This window comes from Gekko japonicus, unplaced genomic scaffold, assembly GCF_001447785.1.
Source record: "Gekko japonicus isolate JY-2015 unplaced genomic scaffold, Gekko_japonicus_V1.1 scaffold8, whole genome shotgun sequence".
Classification (NCBI taxonomy): domain Eukaryota; kingdom Metazoa; phylum Chordata; class Lepidosauria; order Squamata; family Gekkonidae; genus Gekko; species Gekko japonicus.
In genome coordinates, this window is record NW_015167057.1 from 783559 (window position 1) to 808949 (window position 25391).

Genomic DNA, 25391 nt, shown 5'->3' on the forward strand with positions numbered 1-25391 from the left:
GGAGGTTAGGCTGATAGATGTAACTGGCCTAAGGCCGCCCAGCAAGTTTTGTGGCAATGGGAGATTTGAAGCCGGGTCTTCCATCACTCTAAGCCCTATGCTTTACGAACTACTAACCAATTTGTTGTTGAAGGCTTTCACAGCTGGAAAAACACAAAAGGCTCTACATCTGACAATAGCATTACAGATAAGATTAGAATTTCAACAGCCAATCCACATACAAAAGAACCTCCTCAAGAAACAGGAAACAATCCATATACAAAAGAACCTCCTCAGGAAAGCTCCTCCATTAGCATGTTCATAGCCTGGGGAACTCCTACAAGATAATGACTCAGCCCTACCCCACCTTCTGGAATAGATATAAATTACCTGCCTACCACTTTCCTTCTCACCTTGACACAGAGAGTACTCCAGCTTTCTGTGTTATACCTCTGAGGATGCCAGTCACAGCTACTGGCGAAACGTCAGGTCCTACTATGCCAAGACCATGGCCACACAACCCGAAAAATCTACAGCTACTAACCAATTTTTTCTGGGTTGATACCTTGAGTTGTCGGCAAAGCACCTGGCTCGTATCACACCCATCAACTGAACACCATAAATGCGCCCTATCAGCCGACAATTTGAATCCGCTTTAAAATATAGGAGTAGTATTAAATAAAAGGTACAAGGGCAATTCAGTACCCCCTCTACAAAGTCTGCTACAGAGTAACTCTGGCTTCAAAAACTCATAGCCTGGACTCCTGTGAAGAGTTTTTTCAACCACAACTCCTGACTGCGAGATCCATTCAAAAAGTTGCCCTAAGGGCAGTTTTCAGGGCCATAACTTGTTCGTCTGACCTTGCCATTCATCTGACAGCGAGGCTGTCAAAATCGCTCAAGAGGAACTACCAAGAGTCCCACTGGAGACAACAAGGTTGCTCACGGCACTTCTGCTGAACAATGGGTGGGCGGAGCGGAGTAAAAAAAATGAATCTAATTAATTTTGGTTAACGTAAAGGGGAACTGAAATGCAACCGGCTAAGCAGCTGACCGAGGACCTGATCTGGAGTAAACAAGCAGAAGGAAAAGAACTGGAGGGAAAGGAGCCGATGGTGTATTTCATCAGCATCCAAAGCCCTTCAACTCTCCGGGGAGGCCAACAGCACATTCTTCAGGCAGCTGGCTGGACTCAGATAGCGGCTCCCCCCTTCCTGCATTTGTTCAAGCGAGACGTGGGGCTACCACCATTAGGAAACCTTGTGAGAACAGCGGCAGTGGGTGCAACCTCATTGTGCTGGGCTTCCGAAAATTGGGGCCCATTTTCTGCGCTACCAGGGAGGGGGCTGTGCTGGGTACTGAGCTTTTAGGTGCAGCTTTGTACTGGGGAGAGACAACTCCAAAGGCAGTGGTATTACAGCACATGTTCCCCTGTATTTCAGATCTGGCTGCACACCAATGTTCCCTCTAAGTTGTGGAGTCTTGTGAGCAAAAATTCTACTTTGCGAGCCGCTGGCATTAAAGTTGTGAGCGAGGCATTTGGATACTGCATAGATCAGTTGCTCTGGAGCCATCCTTCCTGAGCGAAGACAAAAATGTGTGAGCTGGAGGCTAAAGAACTGTGAGCTAGCTCACACTAACTCAGCTTAGAGGGAACACTGCTGCACACATGTTCTCTGCTAAGGGTGAAAGCAGCTGCTATAGCCTTCCCCCCCCACCACCAAGCCTCCTAACGGACTGTACGTAACCTAAGTGAGAGTCTACAACCTGTAGAAATACACCCACGTAGAAAAGCAGACAAAATCTGGACAGGAGGCAAAAGCAGATGCAAAGGGAGTGGGGAAAGGCCCCCATACTAGCATCTGGAAGCCCCTGGAACATCCCACTTTCATCCTAGTTTCTCACAATGCTAGACTTTGGCCCCGGTCACACGGGAAGATTTGCCACGCGAGAGCGACGGATCAGGGGCGCATCAAGCGGCCGCGATCACACCGCAACATCTGGGAAGCGGAGCGCACCCATCCCCGATCCGTCCCTTCCGGGCGAAACTGTGCATCAAAAAAAACCCTAGAAAACACTACTACTTACCTGAAAATCCGCAGCAGGGGCAGCTGTGGGATCGCCTGCTTGCCTGTCTCTGTCAGTATGCAAGGCCCCTGGCCAAATTGCGCAGGCGCGCACATGCGCAGCGAGCTGCCGCACTTACCGATCTGTGGCTCCACCCCCCCCCGGCATCTGATAGTGCCGGAGAGCAATTGCACGGCAGCTTGGGGGATCTGTCTGATCCCGCCGCCGCACGTCTCTTTTGATGTGGCTCAAAAAAGCCGCACTTTAGCCATGCCTTTTCCCCCAGTGTGATCGGGGCCATATCTTTTAATGTTTCATTTTTATTATTTTTATTTTGTAAGGCACCGCAGCTGGTTCCTGAAGAAGCAGTACAAAAATGTTCTAAATAAATCTCAGTTTCGCCATCATAACACCCAGTAGTCGGTTTCTGTATTCCAATATATACGGGTGAGGTCTCCCAAAAAGCAGCTATTTCAGACTCAAAGTAACTCTTTCTTTTATTTAGCCATTCTGATGACCCGGGAGTTTTGGACAGACCCAACCTAACAAACACCGCCCTCTACTTCCTTCCTGGCACAGAAGCCGCTGCCACCAGAAATTTAGCCATGGCCAAGGTAATACCACAATCAGCCAGCGGGGAAAACATGGAAGCCAAGGGAAGCATCACAAACCCTCAGCAGCTATAGCCAAAGATCTCTCAAAGGGGCAAACACCACACAGGTAAAGACAGATTCAGGTGGGTAGCCACATTGGTCTGAAGCAAGAGAACAAAGTTTAAGTCCAGTGGCACCCTTAAGACTGGATTCAAGCAATTGGTAAAACCAGTGAATAGAAGCAAATCAGCATGGAGATAATAAAAGAGTTAACAAACAGATGCGAGAACTGAGTGACTTAGCAGGTGTAGCACACAACAGCTTATGCTCAGAATTAAAGTTTGTTGGTTTTAAAGGTGCCACTGGACTCAGACATTGTGCAGGTAATGACAGTGTTAAGATAAAGCTTCAGTTGCCCCAGACCCACACACATATAACCTAACCGAGTATGGTACTCCTTGGAATCTACCTGCCAAAAGACCAAAGGGGAAAGCATTTTGCCTAGCCAAGAGAAAAGCCCTCTGATACTTGGAGACAGTCAGGTGATGAAAATAAGATGGAAGGCTAAGACGGAGGCAATACCAAAACACAGCAGAAAGCATAATTCATAAGCCCTGCCAAGGGGGAAGGAGATTTGGGCTTTGTTATTCTATTCCGGTTTTAACTGGAAATGTTTTTAACTATTATTGTAACCCACCTGAATAACAAGGAAAGGCAGGGTATAAATGTTTTAATAAATAATAAGGATGGTATAGCAGCCTGTGGACCAAAATTAACTCACTCCTGATTCTAGGGGGCTAGCTGTCACGCCTCAACAAGAACGCAAAGGCCATTTGCAACGGTATGATATGGGAGCACCTTGCAGGATCCAGGGCCAAATCTGTGCACTCAAAACCAGTTCTGTACGTGAACCCTGGCTCAGAGGTAAACTTTGTTGGTCTTAAAGGAGCCACGGGACTCCAGCTTTGTTCTGTTGCTTCAGACCAATATGGCTACCCACTTGAACCTGGCTCAGATCAACTGCTTGAGGACTAGATACTTGCTCTTAAGGATATGAAGTAGGCTTCTTGGCCACTTGATGTACACACTTGTCGTTATGGTTTGTAACTGAGGCTTCCAGTTGGCCAGGAAAAAAATGTCCCATCACTTCATTAAAGGTGCAACATTTGGAAATGGCCAGTGGAATCTTTTTTATGGCATGGAGCATATCCTTCAGTTTCAGCAACATTACTCCCACACACAGACTCAATCGATAAAGTAAATTATGAAGTACATTAATAAAGTAAAACGATGAAAGCATTAACTGTCCAATCCTACGCAGAATTGGTGATGCAGGACTGTGTCATTAAAAAACAGTTCTGCCAATTTTCATCCAGAGAAAACACAGCTGTCGACTGCTGTGAAAATGGCCCTCCATACCGTCACGGGGTCCTCCAGTGGGTTTTCAATTTCAGCCTGACGCAAGAAGACGTTCCCACGACACACCCTCCACAGCATCCGCTCAAATGTTGGGATCCGCTCCCGGTTGATCACACCGGCCACGAACCTGAACACCACGGGTGGAAGTGGAAGCGTAACGTGTATATATATACACATCTGTACATAATCAATATGCAACAAAACACAGCTAGGCTCTACTTGGCCTCGAAGAACACAGTCGCTGCAAAAGGAAGGGCAACGGAGTGCAAGTAACTTCCGCCAGTTGCAAGAATGTGAAAAGACCTCCAAAGACAAGAGAAGGCCTTTTGATAAAATATGGAATCTAAATGAAATTGTTTCTTCGAGTATTAAGCTGCATCTGTCACTTTCAAGCTGTGCCCTTAAGCTCAGTTTAAACAACAAACCGTGGTTAACTGTGATGTGTCAAAGTGACAAACTACCATTTGCAACTGAACCACTCAAGAATGAATTTGGTGCACTGTAACAAAAAATGCATCCTGTCTTTGGCAGCATCTCTGAATTACGAACAAGGCTAGCCATCCTTAGAGAGCAGCTGCCCATCAGTCGCAGGTTGCTCAAGAGGGAGATCCTAAGAAGCACAACAGAGTCCACGGACCACAGTGCCACTCACCCCAGCCGCAGCGGCGCTCCTCGGCCCACCTCGCTCGGCTCCAGCAGCGACGAGGATTCTTCCAACAGATCAGGATCCGCCATCTGCTGATGATGCAATTCAGCCTGAATTCACAAATCAATTAATATCTAATGAAACTAGTTAGTGGCATGCAGGGAGATGAGGAACCAGGAGATGGATGAAGAGAAGCAAAGAAAGAGCAGAGGAGGAAAGAGGGAAAAGAAGAGACAGCTCGAGGAGGAAGCCAAGAGGCAGCTAGCCAGGCATCTCGGCCAAGGCCAGAAAAAAAAAAAAAGAGAGAAGCGGGATGCCTGTGAATGAAACACACAGCTAGGTAGAAACCGCCTGGACTGCAAGTTAAGCTCCAAGGAGTACAGTGGGGAGAAAAAACACATCCCCCCCCCCATTCAAGCCTTTCTTGGCCCAAAAGGCTTTGGCCTTCTTTAAATATCACATATAATTTGGGTAGTTCCTCGGTAACACCCAGAGGCAGGGAGGGTTTCAAAGTCAGGTATCTATCAGAGAGGTTCTCAGCTCAGAGAATGAGTCAAGAGAAGCCTTAGAAGCTGATCCGAAGGGGGAAAGAGGTGATCAAGGAATCCACTGAAAACATTTATATTCTGCCTTTCCAGTGGACACGACGTGACTTTATACATGGAAATGAGTATGCTACTGTTTTATTATCAAGTACATTTTTATCCTGCCCTCCCTCCAATGAGTTAAGGTGGCACACATTGTTCTGACCTCCTCCATGTAAGGTAGGTTAGGCCGAGCAACAGTTACTGATGCACTGTATGACGAGGATGACCATGGCCTGGAGACCGAGCCCTATGAGGAAAGGCTGAGGGACTTGGGAACGTTCAGTCTGGAGAAGGTTGGGGGGTGGACAGGATTGCTCTCTGTAAGTATCTGAAGGGCTGTTGCTTAGAGGGAGCTGTTCCTGTTGGCAGCAGAGGACAGGTCTGGCAATCATGGGTTTAAATTAAGGGTGGGAAGGTACCGGCTGGATATTAGGAAAAACTTTTCTACAGGAAAAGTTGTGAGAACAGTGGAATCAGCTGCCTAGGGAGGTGGTGAGCTCCCCCTCACTGGCAGCCTTTAAGCAGAGGCTGGACAAACACTCGTCAGGGATGCTCTAGGCTGATCCTGTACTGAGCAGGAGGTTGGATTAGATGGCCCGTATGGCCCCTTCCAACTCTGCGATTCTCGGATTCTATGATCTAACGGAAATCTTATTCAGCAACCTCTCCAAGATTTCAGCAGGGATTGGCCACACACTTCTAAGTCTTCGCTGCCATTAGGGCTAGAAGTTTGCTACTCTTTTAAAATGAAATATTCCCCTCAAATGCTGTGGCCCTTATTTTCTCTGTGCTAATGGAATTTTAACACAGAAGGTGCCATTCCCTGACTAGCTTCTGTGCTTGAATAGCACAGGTTATATGATCTGACATTCTCACAGTGACCTGTGACAGTCAGTTTGGTGTATGAGTTAAGAGCGGCGGAACCTAATCTGGAGAACCGGGTTCGATTCCCCACTCCTCCACATGAAGCCAGCTGGGTGACCCTGGGCCAGTCACAGTTCTTTCAGAGCTCTCTTGGCCCCTAAAAACAAGCCTAGCTCGCCACTGCACAACCCTAAAAGCTAGAACTTGCCGCTGCCAGACAATCTAAGGATCTCCTGGCTATTCTACACACAATGCCATACAATAATGTAATGTTTTTGCAGCGACCTGCAAAGGAGGAAGCTTATTTTATTCCCTGTATTTGTAAGGGCTGGGGGGGGGGACTTCCACTGCACCTTACATAAACGACTTTTATGCCTTTCACTCCCAGCACAGCTCATTTTAGACAAAGCAATTGTGGCAACAAAAAAAAAAGATTAACCAGCATATTCCCAGTATCTCTCTCTGGCTGGTATTGACAGGTTAGTCCTTTCTCTGACTCTTGGGAACTTAACTTGTCCCGGTGCTAACGAGCAGCTTCAGGAAGGATGTTGATGCCACACCCTCTGGGCCAGCATTAACATGGCAAAACAGTTACAATCATTTCCACCACAACAGCCCATAACAGTAAAGGAAAGAAAACACTCGGGAGGAACTAAGCAGCGGACAACAGCAAGAAGCAGCGTATTCCATCTTCGGCCTACTCCCCCCCCCCCTCCTCTGAACCTGAAGACACACCCATCAAGCCATGTTGGCAGGTCGTGGGTCTAGCAAAAAGAGGCACCTGGACTTGCCAGTCTGAGCGCAAAAGGGATGCCAAGGTTGGTTTTGCACATAGCAGTTTCCCTTTGGTAAACCTTTGGTCATGAGGTGTGAGGAGGCAGCAACGTTTGTTCTGCAGGTTTATTACCTGGGCTAGCCCTCCCCCTCCCAAATTCCTCCTGGGCTCTGCAATTGTTGTGCACTTCAGAGTGTCAGATGAAGCATAACCTTTTCTGCACCAGATACGGCCGCCCACTCCAGGTTGGGAAATCCATGGAGATTTGGGGTGGAGCTTGGTGAGGGAAGTGCTGTAGGATGGAGAATGGGCTCAGTAGGAATATAATGCCATCAGATCCACCCATCAAAGCTGCCACTTTCTCCAGGGGGCAAATGATCTCTGTTGACTGGAGATCAGTTGTGATTCCAGAAGAACAAAAGGCCCCGCCTGGAGGACTGCAACCGTAATGCCCTTCAAGCCATCTCCCCACTCCACAGAAGATGCAATTTCATCCCCATGACAGCCAGACATGGGCATTTGCAACCGCACACACAAACACAAATGTATTTCCTACACAGGTCACTTGCGTACAGGAAAATCTTCCACGGTGCGAAGTACCCCCAATTGTTGCACTGACCACTCTTCCGTTCTTAGACAACAGCACTTTTAACCCCTTCCATTCCACGCAGGATAACCTGCTCGCTCTCCCCATCCCCATCTTTGCACCGTCTGCCATGCTGCGGCCTCACCACAGAACCCAACACAGCAAGCATTAACCACACCACAACACAGAACTGTTCCAAGAAACACACATGGGGGGGGGGGATGAGGTTTTGTGTTGTTTTTTTAAAAAAAGAAGGATCTTGAATTGTATTTGCCAGCATAAACACACCAAAATATCAAGTGAACAAATGGTGGGAAGACTTGCTTTAGTCTTGGGAAATCGTGACATAAGGCACTTCTGCTCCTGCCATTTCTGCCACCAGTTGCTTGAATTAAGGAGAGAGGAAGGTGGCAGACAGAGAAAGGCATGCCTTGGGCACCTGGGCAGTTTGTACTGCAAGCAATCTTGCCCCCATATCAACTCCTATCTGACCGAGTCAGCCCTGTCTCTATCTTCTACAGGCAAAAGTACTAATAATTTGAATCAAAAGGAACAAGCACACTAGCTTGCTTACCAAGGCAGCTAAGCAGAACCTCCATGCTTAGAGACAGAAATGCTGCTATTAGCTGCTGAGAGGCGTACAAAGGAGGGCTGCTGTTTACCATGCCTGTTGGCCTTTTGCAAGCACCTGTCTGGAGACAGGATGCTGGACTAGAGAGACCCGATAGTCTGATACAGCGGGGCTCCCCTTCTGTTTTTTAAGCAGGCAACATACTCAGAGGTATCTTTCACTGACAACTGCACTGGGCAGACGAGACAAGATCCTTCTGATTCAAAACAAAGGCACCCAGATTGAGCCCTGAAGCAAAAGGTGAAGTAAACAAAACCCAACAGATTCACATTTCAGTCTCCAACACCTGCGGCAAAGACCACCAAGAGGAGGAAGAGAGAAGATAATATGAAATATGTAGAACTGAAGGGTGCAGATGGGTGATGCAAAAAGAAAGAAAAATCAGAGGAGAAGAGATGGGAACTGCATGCCATTAACCATTACTTTTCCAGTCTTCTTTCCCGCATAGTCTGGGGCCACGGGGCTAAGAGATCCAGAGATATTTCTCCAGCTCTTACTGCTCTTCGCAAAGTAAAGACATGAAGACTGAGAAAAGGATCAGCAGTTAACAGAATCAAAACCGTGGCATTTTTATTCCCAGGGGTGAGAAACGGTTGCGCTGGCCAAAGATGGGCCCTGTCAGTCACAGCCGGGCCCGCCCTCCCCTCCTGCACCACCACCGCCCCACAACTACATGCACACCCCTACGGATCAAAGACTCGCCTTCCGAACCATTTCCTGCTGTACAATTGTGCAGACGTTCCCAGTGAGTTAAAGTTTTCAGGTGTTGAATGCAATCTGCAAGACTTTCAGTGGTTTTAAAAAACGAACAGCTGACCCCTATTGCTGCAAATGGCCCCTGTGATAAGAACATTTATTCATTTAGATGATGATGTTTACAGAATAAACATGAAGCTAAGCTGGAACTCTGAACAAGCTACATTTCACTGGAAAACTGCATAGTGCAAACTATTCACGTTGATCTGCTGAATCCAAACAGAAGAAGAAGAAGAGATTGGATTTATACCACGCCCTTCACTACCCAAAGGTGTCTCAGAGCGGCTTACAAACTCCTTTCCCTTCCCCTCCCCACAACAGACACCCTGTGATAGGTGGGGCTGAGAGAGCTCTGACAGAAACTGTTCTTTTTCAAGAACAGCTCTTATCAGAACCACGGCTTGCCCAAGGTCATCTAGCCAGGTGCAAGTGGAGGAGTGGGGAATCACACCCGGTTCTCCCAGATTAGAGTCCGTGCACTTAACCACTACACCAAACAGCTGCTTGAGCGATCCAAAATCCAGAGAACTTGAGAGGGCACCTATAGGCGTTTGCTCTACTCACTAAGCGGCTATCCCCAGCTTCACTGGAGAACCATCCTCACTAAACAGCAGATAAAATGATCAAGATGGGTAGTCATGCTAGTCTGTCTGTAAGCAGTAGAAAAGAGCAAGAGTCCAGTAGTACCTTAAAGACTAACAAAATTAGTGGCAGAGTATGAGCTTTTGTGAGTCACTGCTCTCTTCTGAAGAAGTGAGCAGTGACTCACAAAAGCTCATACCCTGCCACAAATTTTCTGTCTTCAAGCAGATACAATGGTAAAGCTGTTTTTCAACTCTGCCACTTAAAATGACAGGCAGAAAGCACGTTCAGATTAAAACTGTACATCCATATGCACTGGCATATACTCCAAGTCAACCAATTCTCACTTCTGCTCTTTGTCAGAATCTGGCCTGAGTCCTGGGTAAACTGTGAAATAGTGTTTTTAAAGTTGCTGTCAACTGGCTCTTGGGGGAAGTACATTTCAGAAATGCCCAAAGGAGAAAAGCAGCAGAAAACACCCAAAATAGTACGACAGACAATGCCTGCAAAACCTAGTACATGGCCAACTGCTGTAATTACAGTGCAACAATTACATAACTGACCTAATTTGGAAACAGGGAGCAGATTCTGCAGAGTCTACCACAAGGCTTTGCTTTAGACTCCTTTGTCAGACCATCAACTGCTCGACTGACACACGAGGTCTGACATTTTCTCACACAGATGCATCTTGCCAAGAGAAGGGGAGGATCTGCCAAGCGCACATTGGATGCCTTCCTGAACACTACACTTCCAAGTGTCTTCCACAACCAAGAGGATTAGGAACTTAATTTTCATTTCAGAAAAAAGAGGTTGGAATATCTTTTTTCTGTGAGGCACAGCGGTGCCTGCTCCATTTGCAAACCAGGTTCCATCGGTCTATGACCACCTGAGCGGCGCAGTCAAGACACAGCCATTTATAATTTTGTACAGAAAACAGGATTGAAAAAAATGTTAATGCATGCCTTCCCCCGCCCCCGCGACATGGCTAGTTCACAGGAAAGAGATTTTGGAGGTTTCAGCTGAGCCACCTGACTCTAGATGACAACAAACTGCACGGGAACTGGGTTTGGAACTGGGCAAATGGGTTCGTAGTTGAGCAACGCTGACTCTACAAAGTGACTCACTCCAGGCATGAGCAAAGAAACAAGCTCTCCAACCTCCTCCATCTCGATACAAAGAGCAGCAGCTATGGCAGAGCTCTCCCTGGCTGCTGTTCTGCCTAGAAGGTGTCAGAAGCAGGCGGCAAGAGGTAGGCCCTCACCACTGGCTTCCCCAGGTTCAACTGCCACTGGACACTTCAGTTCCTGAACCGAGTCCATCACACCAGTGAGCATTCTACTTGGGCACTGGTAAAGTTACTATAACCTCAGCTTTTAATTTGCTTGTGTTCATGTTACTATTAGTTTGCAAGAGGCAGGGAACCATCCATCTGCACAGCCATTGGCCATTCACCCATTCCAGCCATGTAAAGTCTGTTTGAAGACACTGCCGTTTACCACCTGATGTACAGACAGCTTGTTCTTAACCCTTGGCAGAACAGTGCAGATGACCAAGCTACCTACATGACACGAAGTCCACCCCAAGGTACAGGTAAAGTCTGCCTGTCTGTACAGGTAAACAGGAATGGGGATCCAAGTTGCTTCAGCAGAGCACATTGCTGATCACCTGGCACAGGAGAAGGTACAAGAACTCTTCTTGGCAGATGCATCGTGGCATTTCTCACAAGGTGGTGGCTGAGCTGCATAATAAAGAGGAGGTCCTTGTGACAGAGAGCTATACTGGGGACAATTAAGACACCTGGAGGGAGGGAAGACTGCAGGCAAGCCGCTGGCTGCCTAGTCACTATCTTATCACAATGTACTTTGCACAGAGATCGCATGCCCTGTTACCTTTTTAGATACACCCTTTTGCAAATCAGGAGAATGAGCAAACAGACCCTTTCTTCCTGCAACCAACCAGCTGATCACCACAGCTGAGTTCCCTCTGAAGCCAGGCAACTCAAATTCTCCACCGAGAACAGCAAATTTTACTTATCTTGGATTACTTATTTTGCTAGTTAATGGAGAAGCAACGTTAGATGGTGTATCTCCTTCCCAAGCACTGCAAAAAAATCTGCTTCTGAGATTTCTCTAGGGATCTTTGTAGCTAGATAGCCTATTTAAAATACACTCAGACTGAAGCGCTGCATCGAACACCCAGCTTCACATTTAAGTGTCAGCTGCAGAATCTGCAACACCCTACTTACTGGTGTGTGCCCAGAAAGACCAACCCAGACCACAGCTTGCAAACTGGCATTCAACACATGAAGACGAAGCACCCAAATCCATAACTTATCATCTTCCCAGCACACCTGCACCATTATCCAGAAAGTGAGGAGAGGACAGAGAAAGAGGGGCAGCAAAAAACTCTCTCAAGGAGGCAGAGGAAAAAAAGAGGCCATTGTCTTGCTCACATAAGTAACTCCATTTTGTTTGGACTGTTGAATTAGATGGACACGACACTGCATCCTTCAGCGGGGCTTAAGCCATTGAAGTTAGGCATAAGACATCATGATCTGTTGCACGAAGCCTGTTAATTCAGCCAGTATCTCCAGAGTTTAAGCTTTGAGGACTTAAACCTTTAATGCAATCGCAACCCTTCCTAAGGAGCCCTGGAAATAGAGGTTTCTGCAAGGGATTGGTCTGGCTTTGCTTATGGCTTGCTCCAGGGACAGCAACTCTTTAATGATACACCACAAGCACTTCCTGATCCAGCCTTCGTAGTTTTCACCACATCCCTATCTGCTTTTTCTGAAAGCCTAACAGTGCTGGGAAAATCCCAGACATCTGGTCACCCAGGAGCCTCAAAATCTGGAGGACGTGCCCTGTAACATCAGGTCTGAGAACTAGCAGAGCTGCCGAGTCTGATACCTGAATATAAATGCAGACTGTGCAGCCTCCTTTCTTCTTTTTTTATATCACATTGTGCTTCTGTACATGTGTCTGATCTCTCTGCTCCTACTCGACAAGGTTGGATATATTCCAAGCACTTGATCTTCCAGTTGCCTTAAAATCTAACACCAGAAGCTAGGAATCTGGAACAGGAACAGCTTTTCTAGATGTGCTTTCCAGAATGCTTAATACACTCCACTGTACTCTAAATCTTTTTACAGGGCCAACGTTTATGCACGATCCAGAGATTGATAAGTCATTCTGACAGCCATTAGGAGAACCTCTTGACCAGAAAGAATGTATGTTTATGAAAGCTACCAACAATTGTTGCTAATGCAAGCCATGTGTGTTTGCATGAAGGATGTGAAACCTGTTTGTGGAGCTCTCTCAAAACTAATGAGGCACTGCTGCCCTAGAGTGCAACATAAGCAAGCATTCTTGAGAATAAAAGTGGTGGATTGTGATGGGCCAGCCCAGTGCGTAGGAAGAGGGGGGGAAACACCCGATATTCTGACCTCATCAAAAAACTGTTGAGTTTTGCGCAGGATGAATTTTAATTCAGTCAGCTCCAGGAAGTTCCTTTTCAGGGCTTCCTGGTTGGTGTTGATTTCTTTGAGTTCATTCTCAATTTTCTCAAAGTTTGCCTAGGGGAAAAAAGGAGAAGGAAGGGGGGGAAAGTCACTCAAATGATTAGCTGTCAACATGCCACAGATGTAGTCTTCCTTTGCAAAAACTGCTAATAATATGTAGTTATTTTATTTTCTACCCATTTGTACAAAAAAAGTCAAAAGTAGTTTCCAGACTGTTAACTTGATGTATTCCAAAAATAAACAGGTGTCTTGTGGCATCTTAAAGACAAATACAGTGTGATCCCAGCACAAGCTTTAGGAGACTAGAGCCCAGCCTTGAAGAAAGGTGTTCAAGTCCACAAAGGTGTGCTGGGATAGAAATATGGTATAGTCTTTAAGACTCCTACTTATTTTTGCTACAACGTGCCTGCATGGCTACCCCTCTGACGTATTCAAAGTCTGCCTTTTATGGCCAGCTGTAAGTCTAGAGACCTATGCAAGTCTTTGGTAATTCAAACTCCCCTCTGACACACATACACAAGTACTGCTTTAATGGGCTAATATAAACTGCTTAATACAACTTTTTTTAAAAAAAACAGAACTGGAAAAGTCCACTTGGTTCAACCAGTACCCTTCCTCAGCTTCCCTCTCTAAATCTCTGTTCAGAAGTCACTTCTCTTGACTGATCTTCTCCCCAGACCGATTCTACTGGCCTTCACTTTTGCCAGTCTATTCATTTTAAGACACAGCCAAGGTAATGGAAAATTCCATGAGGCCTGTTATATACACATACATACATAAACCTTTATTGGCATAACACAGCAACAAGAAGGGCAGTGAAACAGTTAGAAAAGTAAATAAACAAATTAATAGGTCATGGCAAATTACACCAAGCTGCCCCAACAAAAGATCATTTAGAAGCTTCTCGTAAATAATATACTCAGTTAAAAATATAACAATTCTAAAGAACACAGGGGGATTAAGACTTGTACGCCTTTACCCTAAGCTTCCAGACATAGGCTAAGAATTCGGCAACAGACAAAGTAAGCGCCAAGAACTTATCAGACAATAAAATTTTAAGATCTTTGTCAGTCAGATTCCTTGTGGTAGGTAATCAGATGGCTACGCATAGTAGAATATTGGGGACAGCGTAGAAGAATATGAGCAACTGAATCAGGTTCACTATAAAGACTAACATAAAAACCCGCCGATAAAGTGAGATTGTTAGATTAGAGATGTACTGAGCCACAGAAGCTTGGGGGGGGGGGGAAGGTCAAGGGAACGTGGGGAGCAGACTCCATAGCTCCCGGCATTAATTGTTTGGGCTTCCATATCCCAAATCCTCCTCATGAGGCCTGTTATGCCAGGGGGTTTTACCTCCAGGTCAATCATGTCTCGCGGAAACGGCACCTCCGGATTCTCACCAGTGTCTGCAATGGGGATGTTGGCTTTTCTAATCTCCTTTTCCACAAACCCTGAAAAGGGGTGGGGGGCATCACCATGAGGAAGGGGAGGGGAGGGAGAAAGAAGCAGAAAATTGTGATGAGTCATAAAGGGTCGGATATCCAAATCATTTCGTGGAACTTCTACCACTCCTTTCTGCTGCCATCGTGATAACCTTTTATATCAACAAGCACCTCTCCCCCGCATTTTATTTTAAAATATTTTAAAATAGTGATAATGGATATAAATAAATGCACACATGGAAAAAGGTGGATGGATAGCATGTCAACTCTTTGTGACATTCCATAAGGGCAAAAGGGGAATCTGCATCGATGATGTTACCAAGCCATCCTTCTTTGCCACAAGCTGAAAGGTTTCAACTCAACCAGTTATTTCTCCCCACCATAAGGACTTTTGTTTTCCTCACCCAAAATCCATTTACCTTTTGTTTGTTAATATTTATATTATACCATGTATAACTTCACTTTTCTTTTTAAAAACTCCAGAAAGCTTACAGTATTAAAGATGCATATAAAGGAGAGCGAAAAATAGATGACAAACAGCCATTAAAAACTTACAAGCACAAGACTGTGTGCTTGCCTACAGAGCTGTCTCTTAGGGAATCAAAGGCACAGCCCATGTCAGTATGTACTGAGGATGCCAGGGGATGTAGTGATGACCAAAGGAATAAACAGCATCCAAATGGGATTGGATAGATTCAAGGTGGATAGTCTATCTATGGCTACTAGCCATGGTGACTGAGGGGAACCTGCACATTCAGAGGCACTATTCCTTTGAATCCCAGAGCCAGGAGGCAACATCAGGGGAAGGCCTTGGCCTCTATGCCCTGTCGTGGGCTGTCCAGACGAACTGCCTGGCCACTGTGTGAGACAGGATGCTGGACTAGATGGACTATAGGTCTGATCCAGCAGGGCTCTTGTTATGTTCTTATGTTATGTTCTTATGAGGCTGCTTAGCAAAGACTGAAGGGAGAGCAGAGCAGGAGATGAAGAGGCAGGCAGGCAGCCAGCCAGACTGCAGCCGCAGCCACCACCACGAGGCCCCTGCGTTTTTTCCATGGTTTGCAGGCAGGTGGGGAAACTTCTTTAGGAATACCATTTCCCCACCCCATCCCACACACACAGCAGGGCTTTCCCAAACACAGGACCCAGAGCAAACACCCCAGTTGGGGGTTGCCCAGTTTGGCTGTCATTTTGAATTGGATTTCTCAGGGTTTGGTTCTAGCTCAAAAACCTAAGGCAAAATGCAACATAGCTAGAAGAACTGGTGGAAATTTACATGCGCAATAACTATTCCATGCACAGAAATTATATTGTACAATGAAGCAAGGACATACTGAGCTTCCTGTCCATTTCTTCACACCTTCGGACTTCGTTCACAAATTTACGCTGGAAGACGTTCACATCAGGATTTAGCTGTAGATTAAAACACATGTGCACACACAATTACCAATACAAATAGTTCTGTATATACAGTGACTGAGAAATACCAACTGCCTACTCTAGAGCCTTTCCCCTTGGCTGAGCTGCTGTGATGTCACAGACAGTTCACAAAAATTCTAATTGGAAGGGAAGTGACAGAAAATTAACAGAAAATCACTAACCAGGTAATTACTGTGTGGAAAGTGAAAGGTCTTTGGGAGTCTAAGGAAAGACTGACCTGTGTGCTGTTTGCAGAAATCAAATGGAAGAAAGAGATTTGATTTATACCCCGCCCTTCACTACCCAAAGGAGAGCGGTTTACAATCTCCTTTCCCTTCCCCTCCCCACAATAGACACCCTGTGAAGGTAGGTGGGGCTGAGAGAGCTCTGCGAGAACTGCTTCTGAGAGAACAGCTCTGAAAGAACTTGTAACTGACCCAAGGTCACACCAGCAGCTGCATGTGGAGGAGTGGGGAATCAAACCCCGTTCTCCCAGGTTAGAGTCCGTGCTCCTAACTACTACACCAAACTGACTCTGGATGGCAAGGGGGCTTTGTAAGCTGAGGGCCACAGGGATCAAGAAAGCTATCGGGTGGAGAAATAGTTACATACAAAAGACTGCTACCCGATTGATGCTTATCTTTTCTAAGTTTGGCTCCAGTTCACTGAATGCCTTGTAAGGCAGCACCAGTGACAATGTTAAGACAGAAACTAGAGATGCTTCAACTGCATTGTAGGAGGGGGAAACGATCCCTCTGAGCACAGGTCTGCGTCCCTGACACTCTGCATACGAGCCCAAACAGACCTTAATATTCTCCCAACAAGTTTGTTCCCTTTTTCCCTCCTTGAAGGAGATGAGATCTGTGACTGCCAAAGCAAGAATGTTCATTACGGTGGCCCCATCCTTATGGAACAGGCTGCCAGTTAAGGCAGGACTATCTTCTCTGTCATCCAGTTTAGGGAACAGTGTAAGGTCACATTATTTAGGCAAGCTTTATCCTGCCTTGGTTTTTAAATGGTGTTTAATTGTGTTAATGTTTTAATATGTCGGTTTCTGGCTGGCTTTACATTTTCTTGTTTTATAGTAAACCTCTTTGAATGACATGGAAAAGTGGTATATTAAATAAGTGAACAGAAAGGATCCTCACAGCACAGTAGCTTGTATCATACAACAGAGAAAGGAAAGTACGTACATCCCGAAACTGGACCTTTCCAAGTTCTCCCAGCTCGCTGACGCAGCAGTACGCTGCTTCGGACTGAAGGAAAAGCTGCGCAAGGGTCATTTCTTCGCTCCGGAAGAGCTCCCCCATGATGAAGGAAGGGCCGCTCAAACCAGGGTCAAAATCTTCTTACGCCTTTAAGTGCAAAGGAAAGATTCCTCAGAAACGAATCCATTCACATGGACACATGATGAAGCTGCCTTATACTGAACCAGACCACTGGTCCACCAAGGTCATTATTGTCTACTCAGACTGGCAGCAGCTCTCCAGGGTCTCAGGTTGGGATCCTTCACATCACCTACAACTTGGTCCTTACTGGAGATTCCAGGGATTGAACCTGGGACCTTCTGCATGCCAAGGAGATACTCTACCACTGAGCCATGGCCTCTCCCCTATTTTGAAGCTGCCATGTACTGAATTAGACCATTGGTCCATCTAAGTCAGTATTGTCTACTCAGACCGGCAGCAGCTGTCCGGGGTCTTAGGTAGAAGTCTTTCACATCACCTACTGCCCCCAGTCCTTTTAACTGGAAATGACGGGGATTGAACCTGGGACCTTCTACATACCAAGCAGGTGCTCTTCCACTGAGGCACAGCCCCTCCCCATTCTATTCTCCCCCTTTCCACCTTTTCCCCCCCAGGGAGAAGATACACCACAGTAACCTCCTCAATCAAATTTCAAGGGTTCAGGCCCCTCACAATGATTAAGAGCCAGGGCTAGAATGCAGCCGCCCCTGTTTTAGGGCTGAAAAGTCTTCCACTTCGATTTAAAGGCAGCAAAATATTTCCAGCTTCAAACTTGCAAGCATTTAGGATTCTTTCAGACCCAGGCTGCAGCAAAAAGATATTACATGGTCCTGTTAACTCTCACATGATGCTAACTGCTGCCTTTAGGTAGCTTCTACTTTTGGGAAAAGGCCCATTTCAAAAACCACACTGACGAGCCACACACCCACTTAAGGCTCCCTGTGCCGTCTATCAGCAATTAAAGGAACGCCACCACTTCTGAAAGGCTCCTCACAGTCCAGGGCCTAAATGCTTCATGAGCATCACATGACACCTCGCTGCCTCTGCAGGCTGGTGCCCTAGAAACATAAGCAGCAGCCTATCAGCTGACAGTCACAGCGAGGAAAGCTTTTACTGCCACACAGCACTGCAGCGGATTTATCTGGCTGCATGGGGATTTAGAGCTCAGTTCCACTGAGAGACAAGAGACCCATTTGCACACTGGAATCTATAGAGACTGCACAGCGTCAGCAAAGTCTAGTCGATTTGTTTGGCTATCATTAAACCACTAACTGGAAGCTTGCAGTTGCGAGATATGCTGCACCAGAAGAACGCTGGCCTATCTAGGGTCCAGAATGCAGAAATCAAAACAAGGCAATGTGTTTTCTCCAATGTAGCCACTGCTGGTTTCTCATGCAGGGGAAAACATTACACAGAGATTCTGTCACCTAGTCATGCTTCCTGGAGGCACATCTCAAAATGGAGATTTTGAGGTTTGTTTGTTTTTTCTTGTTTGGGAACCTCAAGAACAGCCCCCGGAGGCCTCAAAAACAGTTTGCTTTGCACTTATAATGAAAGTGTAAAAGGACAGCTGCCTCAGAGCTAGCAAAGGATACACCTTTATACAGCAGAACAACTCAACATGGGAATCTAATGAAAATAATGCACCACAGCGTAACAGCATAACAACTCAACACCCAAATCTAATGAAAATAACTAATGGATGGGAGCCAGAATGTGATCAGCCACATACACAGCGTCCTTCCCATTGAGACCAGAAGCTGGACACAAAAATTATACAGCAACTCAAAGCTGCCATCTTAGCTCTTGCCAACCAGCAAGAGATGCGGGCATTTCAAGGACACTAACAGTATCACCATTATGGGACTGAGCTCCGTTAAATCCCAACATCCAGTGTGTTGTTAAGATACAAACCCAGGGGAGGCTCTGTGTCCCCACACACTGTATTACAGACAACACTTTTAAGGCCATGCAACCAAAAGAAAAAAGGATGTTCTTTATCAAATGGCAGGAGAGTAATGCCTGGCCCTAGAATGACTGACAGAATTTCACTGACATTTTGCATAATTCTGTCTTTTCTCTCTTCAAAAAATAATAATGGGAAAACAGCATCTTTCTCTTGCAAAACGTCCAAGTAGGGGGAGGAGAAGAATAATTTGTCCAGGAGACAACCCCTTCTGATACCACCAGAATAGGCTCTTCCTGTCATGTCAATTCTGCTGAAAAGAGAAGAGTCATTTTTATCTTTGACAAACTAAGGCCATGAGAGGAAGCTGCTATCACCCTGTTCTATAAGGTCCATTGCGGCCCCCCCCAACAACATACCGGCAACACAATGTGGCAAACGCATACATTTTAGTAAATTACAATCTTGTAGCACCACAAGCCTATTCGTTGTGGCGCAAACCCTTCATGAGCCTGAGGCCTCAAAGACTCATTTCCATAGTGCTGCAAAACCCTTAGGCATGTGCTATATCATGCCACAGGTCAAAAGCGACAACAGCCTTAGGACTCTCATTCACTTAGGTTGCAGCAGACCAGCACAACTGCTCCTTTGCATCTGGGCTTTCAGCAATGATGCGTCACCTCTCAAATAGCACGTTGCTTTCCTTTCCATCCCGCCACAGTGAACCTGCCATGCCAGGCTGGACCTCAGGGACCCCTAACACATCACACTCTAAAAGACACCCCAGACATGACCCCCAATACAAAGAACATCCTCCATAACTTTCACAGATTTTCTTCCTTTCATCCCAAAATGACCCAGAGAAAACAACCCAAGGGAAGAACAAGGAACCCAAAGGCACGCCCTCCTCCCATACATACGCTACAACATCATCCTCCCCACATAACAAAACACCCACGTAACAAACTTGCTCCTCCCCACCCCCCGTGGACTAGAAGGAAGTAAACACCCATATTTCTTTTATTAAAGACATTGTATATATACATAAATATCTATATAAACTATATATATACAGAGAGAGAGAGAGAGAGAGAATTGCTCCTCCCAACTGTACTCTCTCTCTCCATTTTAAAGGGCATGGCTCCTCCCAACTCCTCACTCTACATATTAAATATATATATATATATATATATACACACACACACACACACACACACACACATACATATAATAAAATAATCTCTCTCTGTCTCTCTCAAAGAGCATGGGTCCTCCCAACTCCCCAATCATACATATTAAAACTATAAATATAACAAAAGAAACTCTCCCTCTCTCTTCCCCACCCCCATATATTTTAAGGGCATGGCTCCTCCCAAATTCGTCAGAGCCACCCTAATAACCCATAATCATACCTACATACATCCCCCTTGGAGGGGGTCACACACACGTCCACCCCCACGAGACTTCAGCATCCCACAATACACTGCGAGGCCTCCCTTCTCCCCTCAGGCTCTTCAAAAGAGATTAAAGGGGGGGGGGTTTCGTTCCCACAAACCTTGACAGCCACCTCCAACCGCAGCTCCGTCAGCGCTTCTCGACGGATAACACCACCGCCTTCACCTTCAGCTTCCGTAGCTGACGTCACCCCAAAGGTTCGCAGAGAGTGCCCTCTTCCGCCAGACCCGCTGGGTTGCTAAGCAACTGGCGTCACGTCGGCGTACAGTGGCGCAGCGGCTCTTGCGGGCCGAGCGCCATTTTGGGAGAGGGATGGGACTGGGCAGGCGCAGTGGGCTCCTCTTGTGGGTTGGTCGGCGTCACTGGGAGTGGGAGTGGAAAGGGGACGGGGGGGTGGCGGGTTGCTGGCAGGTTTTGTCTCACGCCTCATGGCTGATGATCGCTTTAGAAAGCGGTGTCTGTTCCTCTCTTGAGCGGGGGGATGGCCCTCCTTGTTGATGCCTCATGAGACTATTGTGATTTGATTATCATAGGACAGATGGACTCCCGTTCTGGCTGTATCCGAAGGAGTGAGCAGTGACTCAGGAAAGTTCCTGCCCTGCCACAAATTCTGTTAGTCTTTAAGTTGCTACTGGACTCTTGCCCTTTTCTACGGGATGTACTAAAAGGAAGGACAGGATTGCCCATTGGAAACAATGGGAGACGCTGGCAGACCCATTCGCAATAATGGTACTCACTTCTTCCAAAGAAGTGAGCAGTGACTTATGAAAGCTCATAACCTACCAAAAATTCTGTTAGTCTTTAAGTTGCTACTAAGTACATCCCCTTTTCTACTGCTATAGAACAGATTTAGAGTCCCCTGTGGCACCTTTAAGACCAACAAAGGTTATTATATTTGAAATACATTTGAAGAAGTGTGCTTTGCACACAAAAGCTCATACCTTGAATAAACCTTTGTTGGTCTTAAAGGTGCCACTGGACTCTAAATTTGTTCTACTGCTTCAGACCAACATGGCTGACTACCTGGAACTTTCTACTGCTACAGACAGACTAACAGGGCTACCCATCTTGATTATCATGATTATTGTTCTTATTAAGTAATACTTTGATTATTGTTCTGTATTTTTATTCAGTAAAAGGATATTATTGGGTTTTTAAAAAAAATATTATTCTTTATAGTCCACCTTCATCACGAGGCAGATTACACAGTGTAAACCAGTGCAATCAATAGAATGAGACCGCTAATAAGATGCAGAACACAGTCTGAGTTCAGTGGACCTTTTAAGACCAAGGAAGTTTAATTCTGGGTATAATAAGTTTTTGTGTGCATGCACACTTCATCAGACACCAATAGAACAAAGTTTGAGTCCAGTGGGCTTTTAAGACCAACAAAGTTTAATTCTAGGTAGAAGAAAAGAAGAGATTGGGATTTATACCCCGCCCTTCACTCGGAGTCCCAGAGCAGCTTACAAATTCCTTACCCTTCCCCTCCTCACAACAGACACTCTGTGAGGTAGGTGGGGCTGAGGGAGCTCTGAGAGAACTGTCCTTGAGAGAGCAGCTATGACAGAACTATGGCTTGCCCAAGGTCATCCAGCAGCTGCTAGTGGAGGAGTGGGGAATCAAACCTGGTTCTCCCAGATTAGAGTCTGCCCATTTAACCACTACACCAAACTGGTTCTCAAGTCTTTGTGTGCATGCACACTTCATCAGATACCAATAGAACAGTTTGAGTCCAATGGACCTTTTAAGACCAACAAAGTTTAATTCTGAGTATAATAAGCTTTTGTGTGCATGCACACTTCATCAGATACCAATAGAACAAAGTTTGAGCCCAGTGGGCCTTGTAAGACCAGCAAAGTTTAATTCTGGGTATAAGCTTTCATGTGCAGTAGTTTTAATGTTTGCATTCTAGTCTCTAAAGACAGAGTCTTAGTTTACTTCTAAATTTCTAGTTTATTAGAGACAGAAATGATACTTCCAGTCAGCATCAGGATTTATTTTTCTAGACACTTTGGAGTGGTCAGTTCCAGAGTGTGCATTAGACTGGATTTTGCTCCACTGTTTCATAAACCTTGGAGGCTTTTTAGAGCATCCCTGAAGCAGATGTCATCTGAGTCATCAGTGCAAAAGGCCTTGCTATGTGCCTGCCTGAATTAGTCCTTCTGTGTAAAACTGACTCATCATCGGCAGACACTGGCAGCTTTTGTTCTTCTTCTGGGGATGGGTCAGGAAGGATGGGTTGTGCCCTAAGAAATATTTATCTGTTAAATGGTCTGTTATTTTCAACATGTGGTAAAAGAAAAAAAAATGCAGGAGGGAAGTCACTTTCCACACCATGGCTCTCTACTCAGGTCATCCCAATAAAAATAAAGATATCCAGGCTGCTTCAACATGGGCACAATTCCCTGTTGTGCTGTCATAGCCACTGTAAATGCCAGAGGCATTCGCAATAGCCCGGAACATCCACACAGGGATATTCTCTATGTTTCCCCTCCACTTCCCCTCATGCCAGAGTGTTTTTTTCCTGGCTTTTAACAAAAAACCTAGTGTGTTATGTTTCTATAGTGATGCTACAGCGATACACCTACTGCTGATTTTTAAAAAAATGCTTGCTGGTGGAGGAAGGGAGGAGGGCAGGTGCAAGATGCCAGATGTAGACGTAAAGGTCGAAAAATCCACACCAAACCTACTTTGAATATGGTCCTGGAAATAATCATGCCAAAGCCAGTTTGGGAAAACACTCTAGGGTGCTTTCACACAGGCTAAACAATGCAGTTGCAGCCCACTTGAGTGACCCTTTGGAAGTGGATTTTGCCATTTCACACAGCACTTTCCCGTTGCAAAGTGCATTGAAAGTTATTTCGACAAAACTACAATCCTATAAAGTTATCACACGCTGGTACCTCACTCCCCCAAAATTGGCCTTCTCTTCACCACACCATTCCCCATTATGCTGGAAGAAATGTGGTTCCTATGCGCATTACTGGCGGGAATGGCCAGTTATCAGATCATTCTGGGAAAACGTCACCATGCAAATCCAAATAATTACAGGTTATGACATACCATTAGCACCAGAATTGCTCATTCTCAATGTCTGGACTGATAAATCCATTCCACATATTTGTTGTGACTTGATCTCTAGTTTTATAGTTGCTGCAAGGACATCTATTGCCTCAAAACGGAAGTCACACCAACCTCCCACGATCAACCAGTAGTACTCTAAAGTTTGGGACCTCTTTATAATGGAGAAAATCACAGACCACATAAGACAAGCTGATTCTAGATCAGTTCACCTCGGTTCGCATCTAAAATGGCTACCTTTTCTAGAACACATATGTTCTAATGACCTTCAACCTCACAACCAACTATATCTCCAACAACTTTTTATGTGAGCTGACTTCCTCAATTTGTATACTCTCTATAACCTCACAACACACATTTGGTTTAATCATGGTACACACCTCAGTTTTGGTATTAGTTTAACTTTACATCGTTTTTTCACACAATACTAAATGAAATTTACTAGCTGTATTTGTTTTTTTTATTTATTTACATTAGACTTGATATCCCGCTCTTGTCCCATGGCTAGGGTCTCAGAGCGGCTTACAGGGTTTCTGGTGCTAATCACCTGTGTTCCTAGCTAGGGCCACAATGTATGAAGGGGGGGTGGGACAACCTACCGGCACCCCCTCTGTGGTGGCTATTGCTGTTTCTCCGTTGTGCAAGGAGCCTCACTCGGTTAGGGAATGGCTGGTGGGGGTGCAAGCCAGCATCTGGCTGATCAGATCTCTGCTGCAATCAGATGTCACACGCAAACTGCATTACGCTCCTGACAAGCACAAGCCTGAAATCCTCAGACTTGCTTTTCCCTCCTTGCCGCAGTGTACCACATAAAGATCAAGGACTTCATGGTCTAGGAAACCTTCAACCTTACAAACAATGTGTTGAATCCCAGAGGCTTTTAAAAAACCGTGGCTTTGTTTCTTGCCTGCAGAACCAGAATTCTTAACCCCCATCAGGGGAAGGAAGAAGGAAGGTGTAATGTATCCGCCATTACCACGTGTGCGACCGTTGGGCCATGCGGTCAAGCACAAGCCTTTAGCTTCGTTCATTTAGAACAATAGCCAAGCGGATCCTAGCCCGCACCAATCAGAGGGCCAGGTCCGCAGCCGAGAGCCTATGAGACTCTCGGCTACTGTAAATAACCTATAGGGTGAATAGGGGCATGTTTTGATGGTGGGTTTTCTGTGCATATATACCGGCCTGCGAGCCGGCTATCCTTGTCTTGTTCTTTACTAATAAAGTACTCTTGCTGAATCACTCCACGTTTCTGAGTACTTTTCACTGGCGACGAGGATGGGATTCTACCCTTCCTGAACAGACCCGGAGGAGACCAGCAGCACCGATAGCGCCGCCGCCGCAGCACCGCCGCTCGCCGGAGATCAACGCTCCACCGCACATCTCGCTCCGTAACCACCGGCATCTCGCCACGCCACGCTCTCCAGTCAGGGCCAGCTCAGTTCCTGCACCGCGCCTTGCCTCGTCCCGCCTGGCTCCTCGCTTCGAGAGCATCAGCCAGCTCGGCCGCATCTCGCCTCGCCACGCCGCGCTCCTTGGCTAAGCCAGCCTGCGCCTCGTATCCTCGCTAGCCTTACCAATTCCCCGCAGCATGCCTCGCAGCCTCGCCGCACTTCGCCAGCCGCGCCTCGTCAGCTCACCTCGCCAACGGCACCGTTTCCCGCCAAGCGCAACCGCGACCAAGCGCACACGCCAAGATGTCGGAGACAGGCTCCTCCTCCTCCTCCACTTCATCCGCTCTTGCGGGTGCCGCAGCAGCAGCTGCCTCCGCCGGAACCTCTCACGAGGGCATCGCTCCCTTCGACCTGGCACACCCCGAGCGATGGACCACTT

At 46.3% G+C, this 25391-nt stretch overlaps 1 protein-coding gene across 4 annotated transcripts in view; it reads right to left on the reverse strand.

Annotated features, from left to right (window-relative positions):
• ATP6V0A1 (ATPase, H+ transporting, lysosomal V0 subunit a1) overlaps positions 1-20763 on the reverse strand; it is a 73047-nt gene extending 52284 nt beyond the window's left edge. Inside the window, exons 1-7 of one of the 4 annotated variants that reach the window (XM_015412467.1) lie at positions 20578-20763; positions 17063-17224; positions 15785-15863; positions 14362-14459; positions 12931-13059; positions 4711-4793; positions 4059-4185 (exon numbers count right to left, since the gene is read on the reverse strand). In XM_015412467.1, coding sequence (XP_015267953.1) covers positions 4059-4185; positions 4711-4793; positions 12931-13059; positions 14362-14459; positions 15785-15863; positions 17063-17179 — 633 coding nt within the window. In that variant the 5' untranslated portion in view covers positions 17180-17224; positions 20578-20763. Of the gene's footprint in view, positions 1-4058; positions 4186-4710; positions 4815-12930; positions 13060-14361; positions 14460-15784; positions 15864-17062; positions 17225-20577 lie in introns of all 4 variants that reach the window. The other 3 variants (XM_015412463.1, XM_015412465.1, XM_015412464.1) reach the window with 3 other exon arrangements.
• Positions 20764-25391: the final 4628 nt, after the last annotated feature.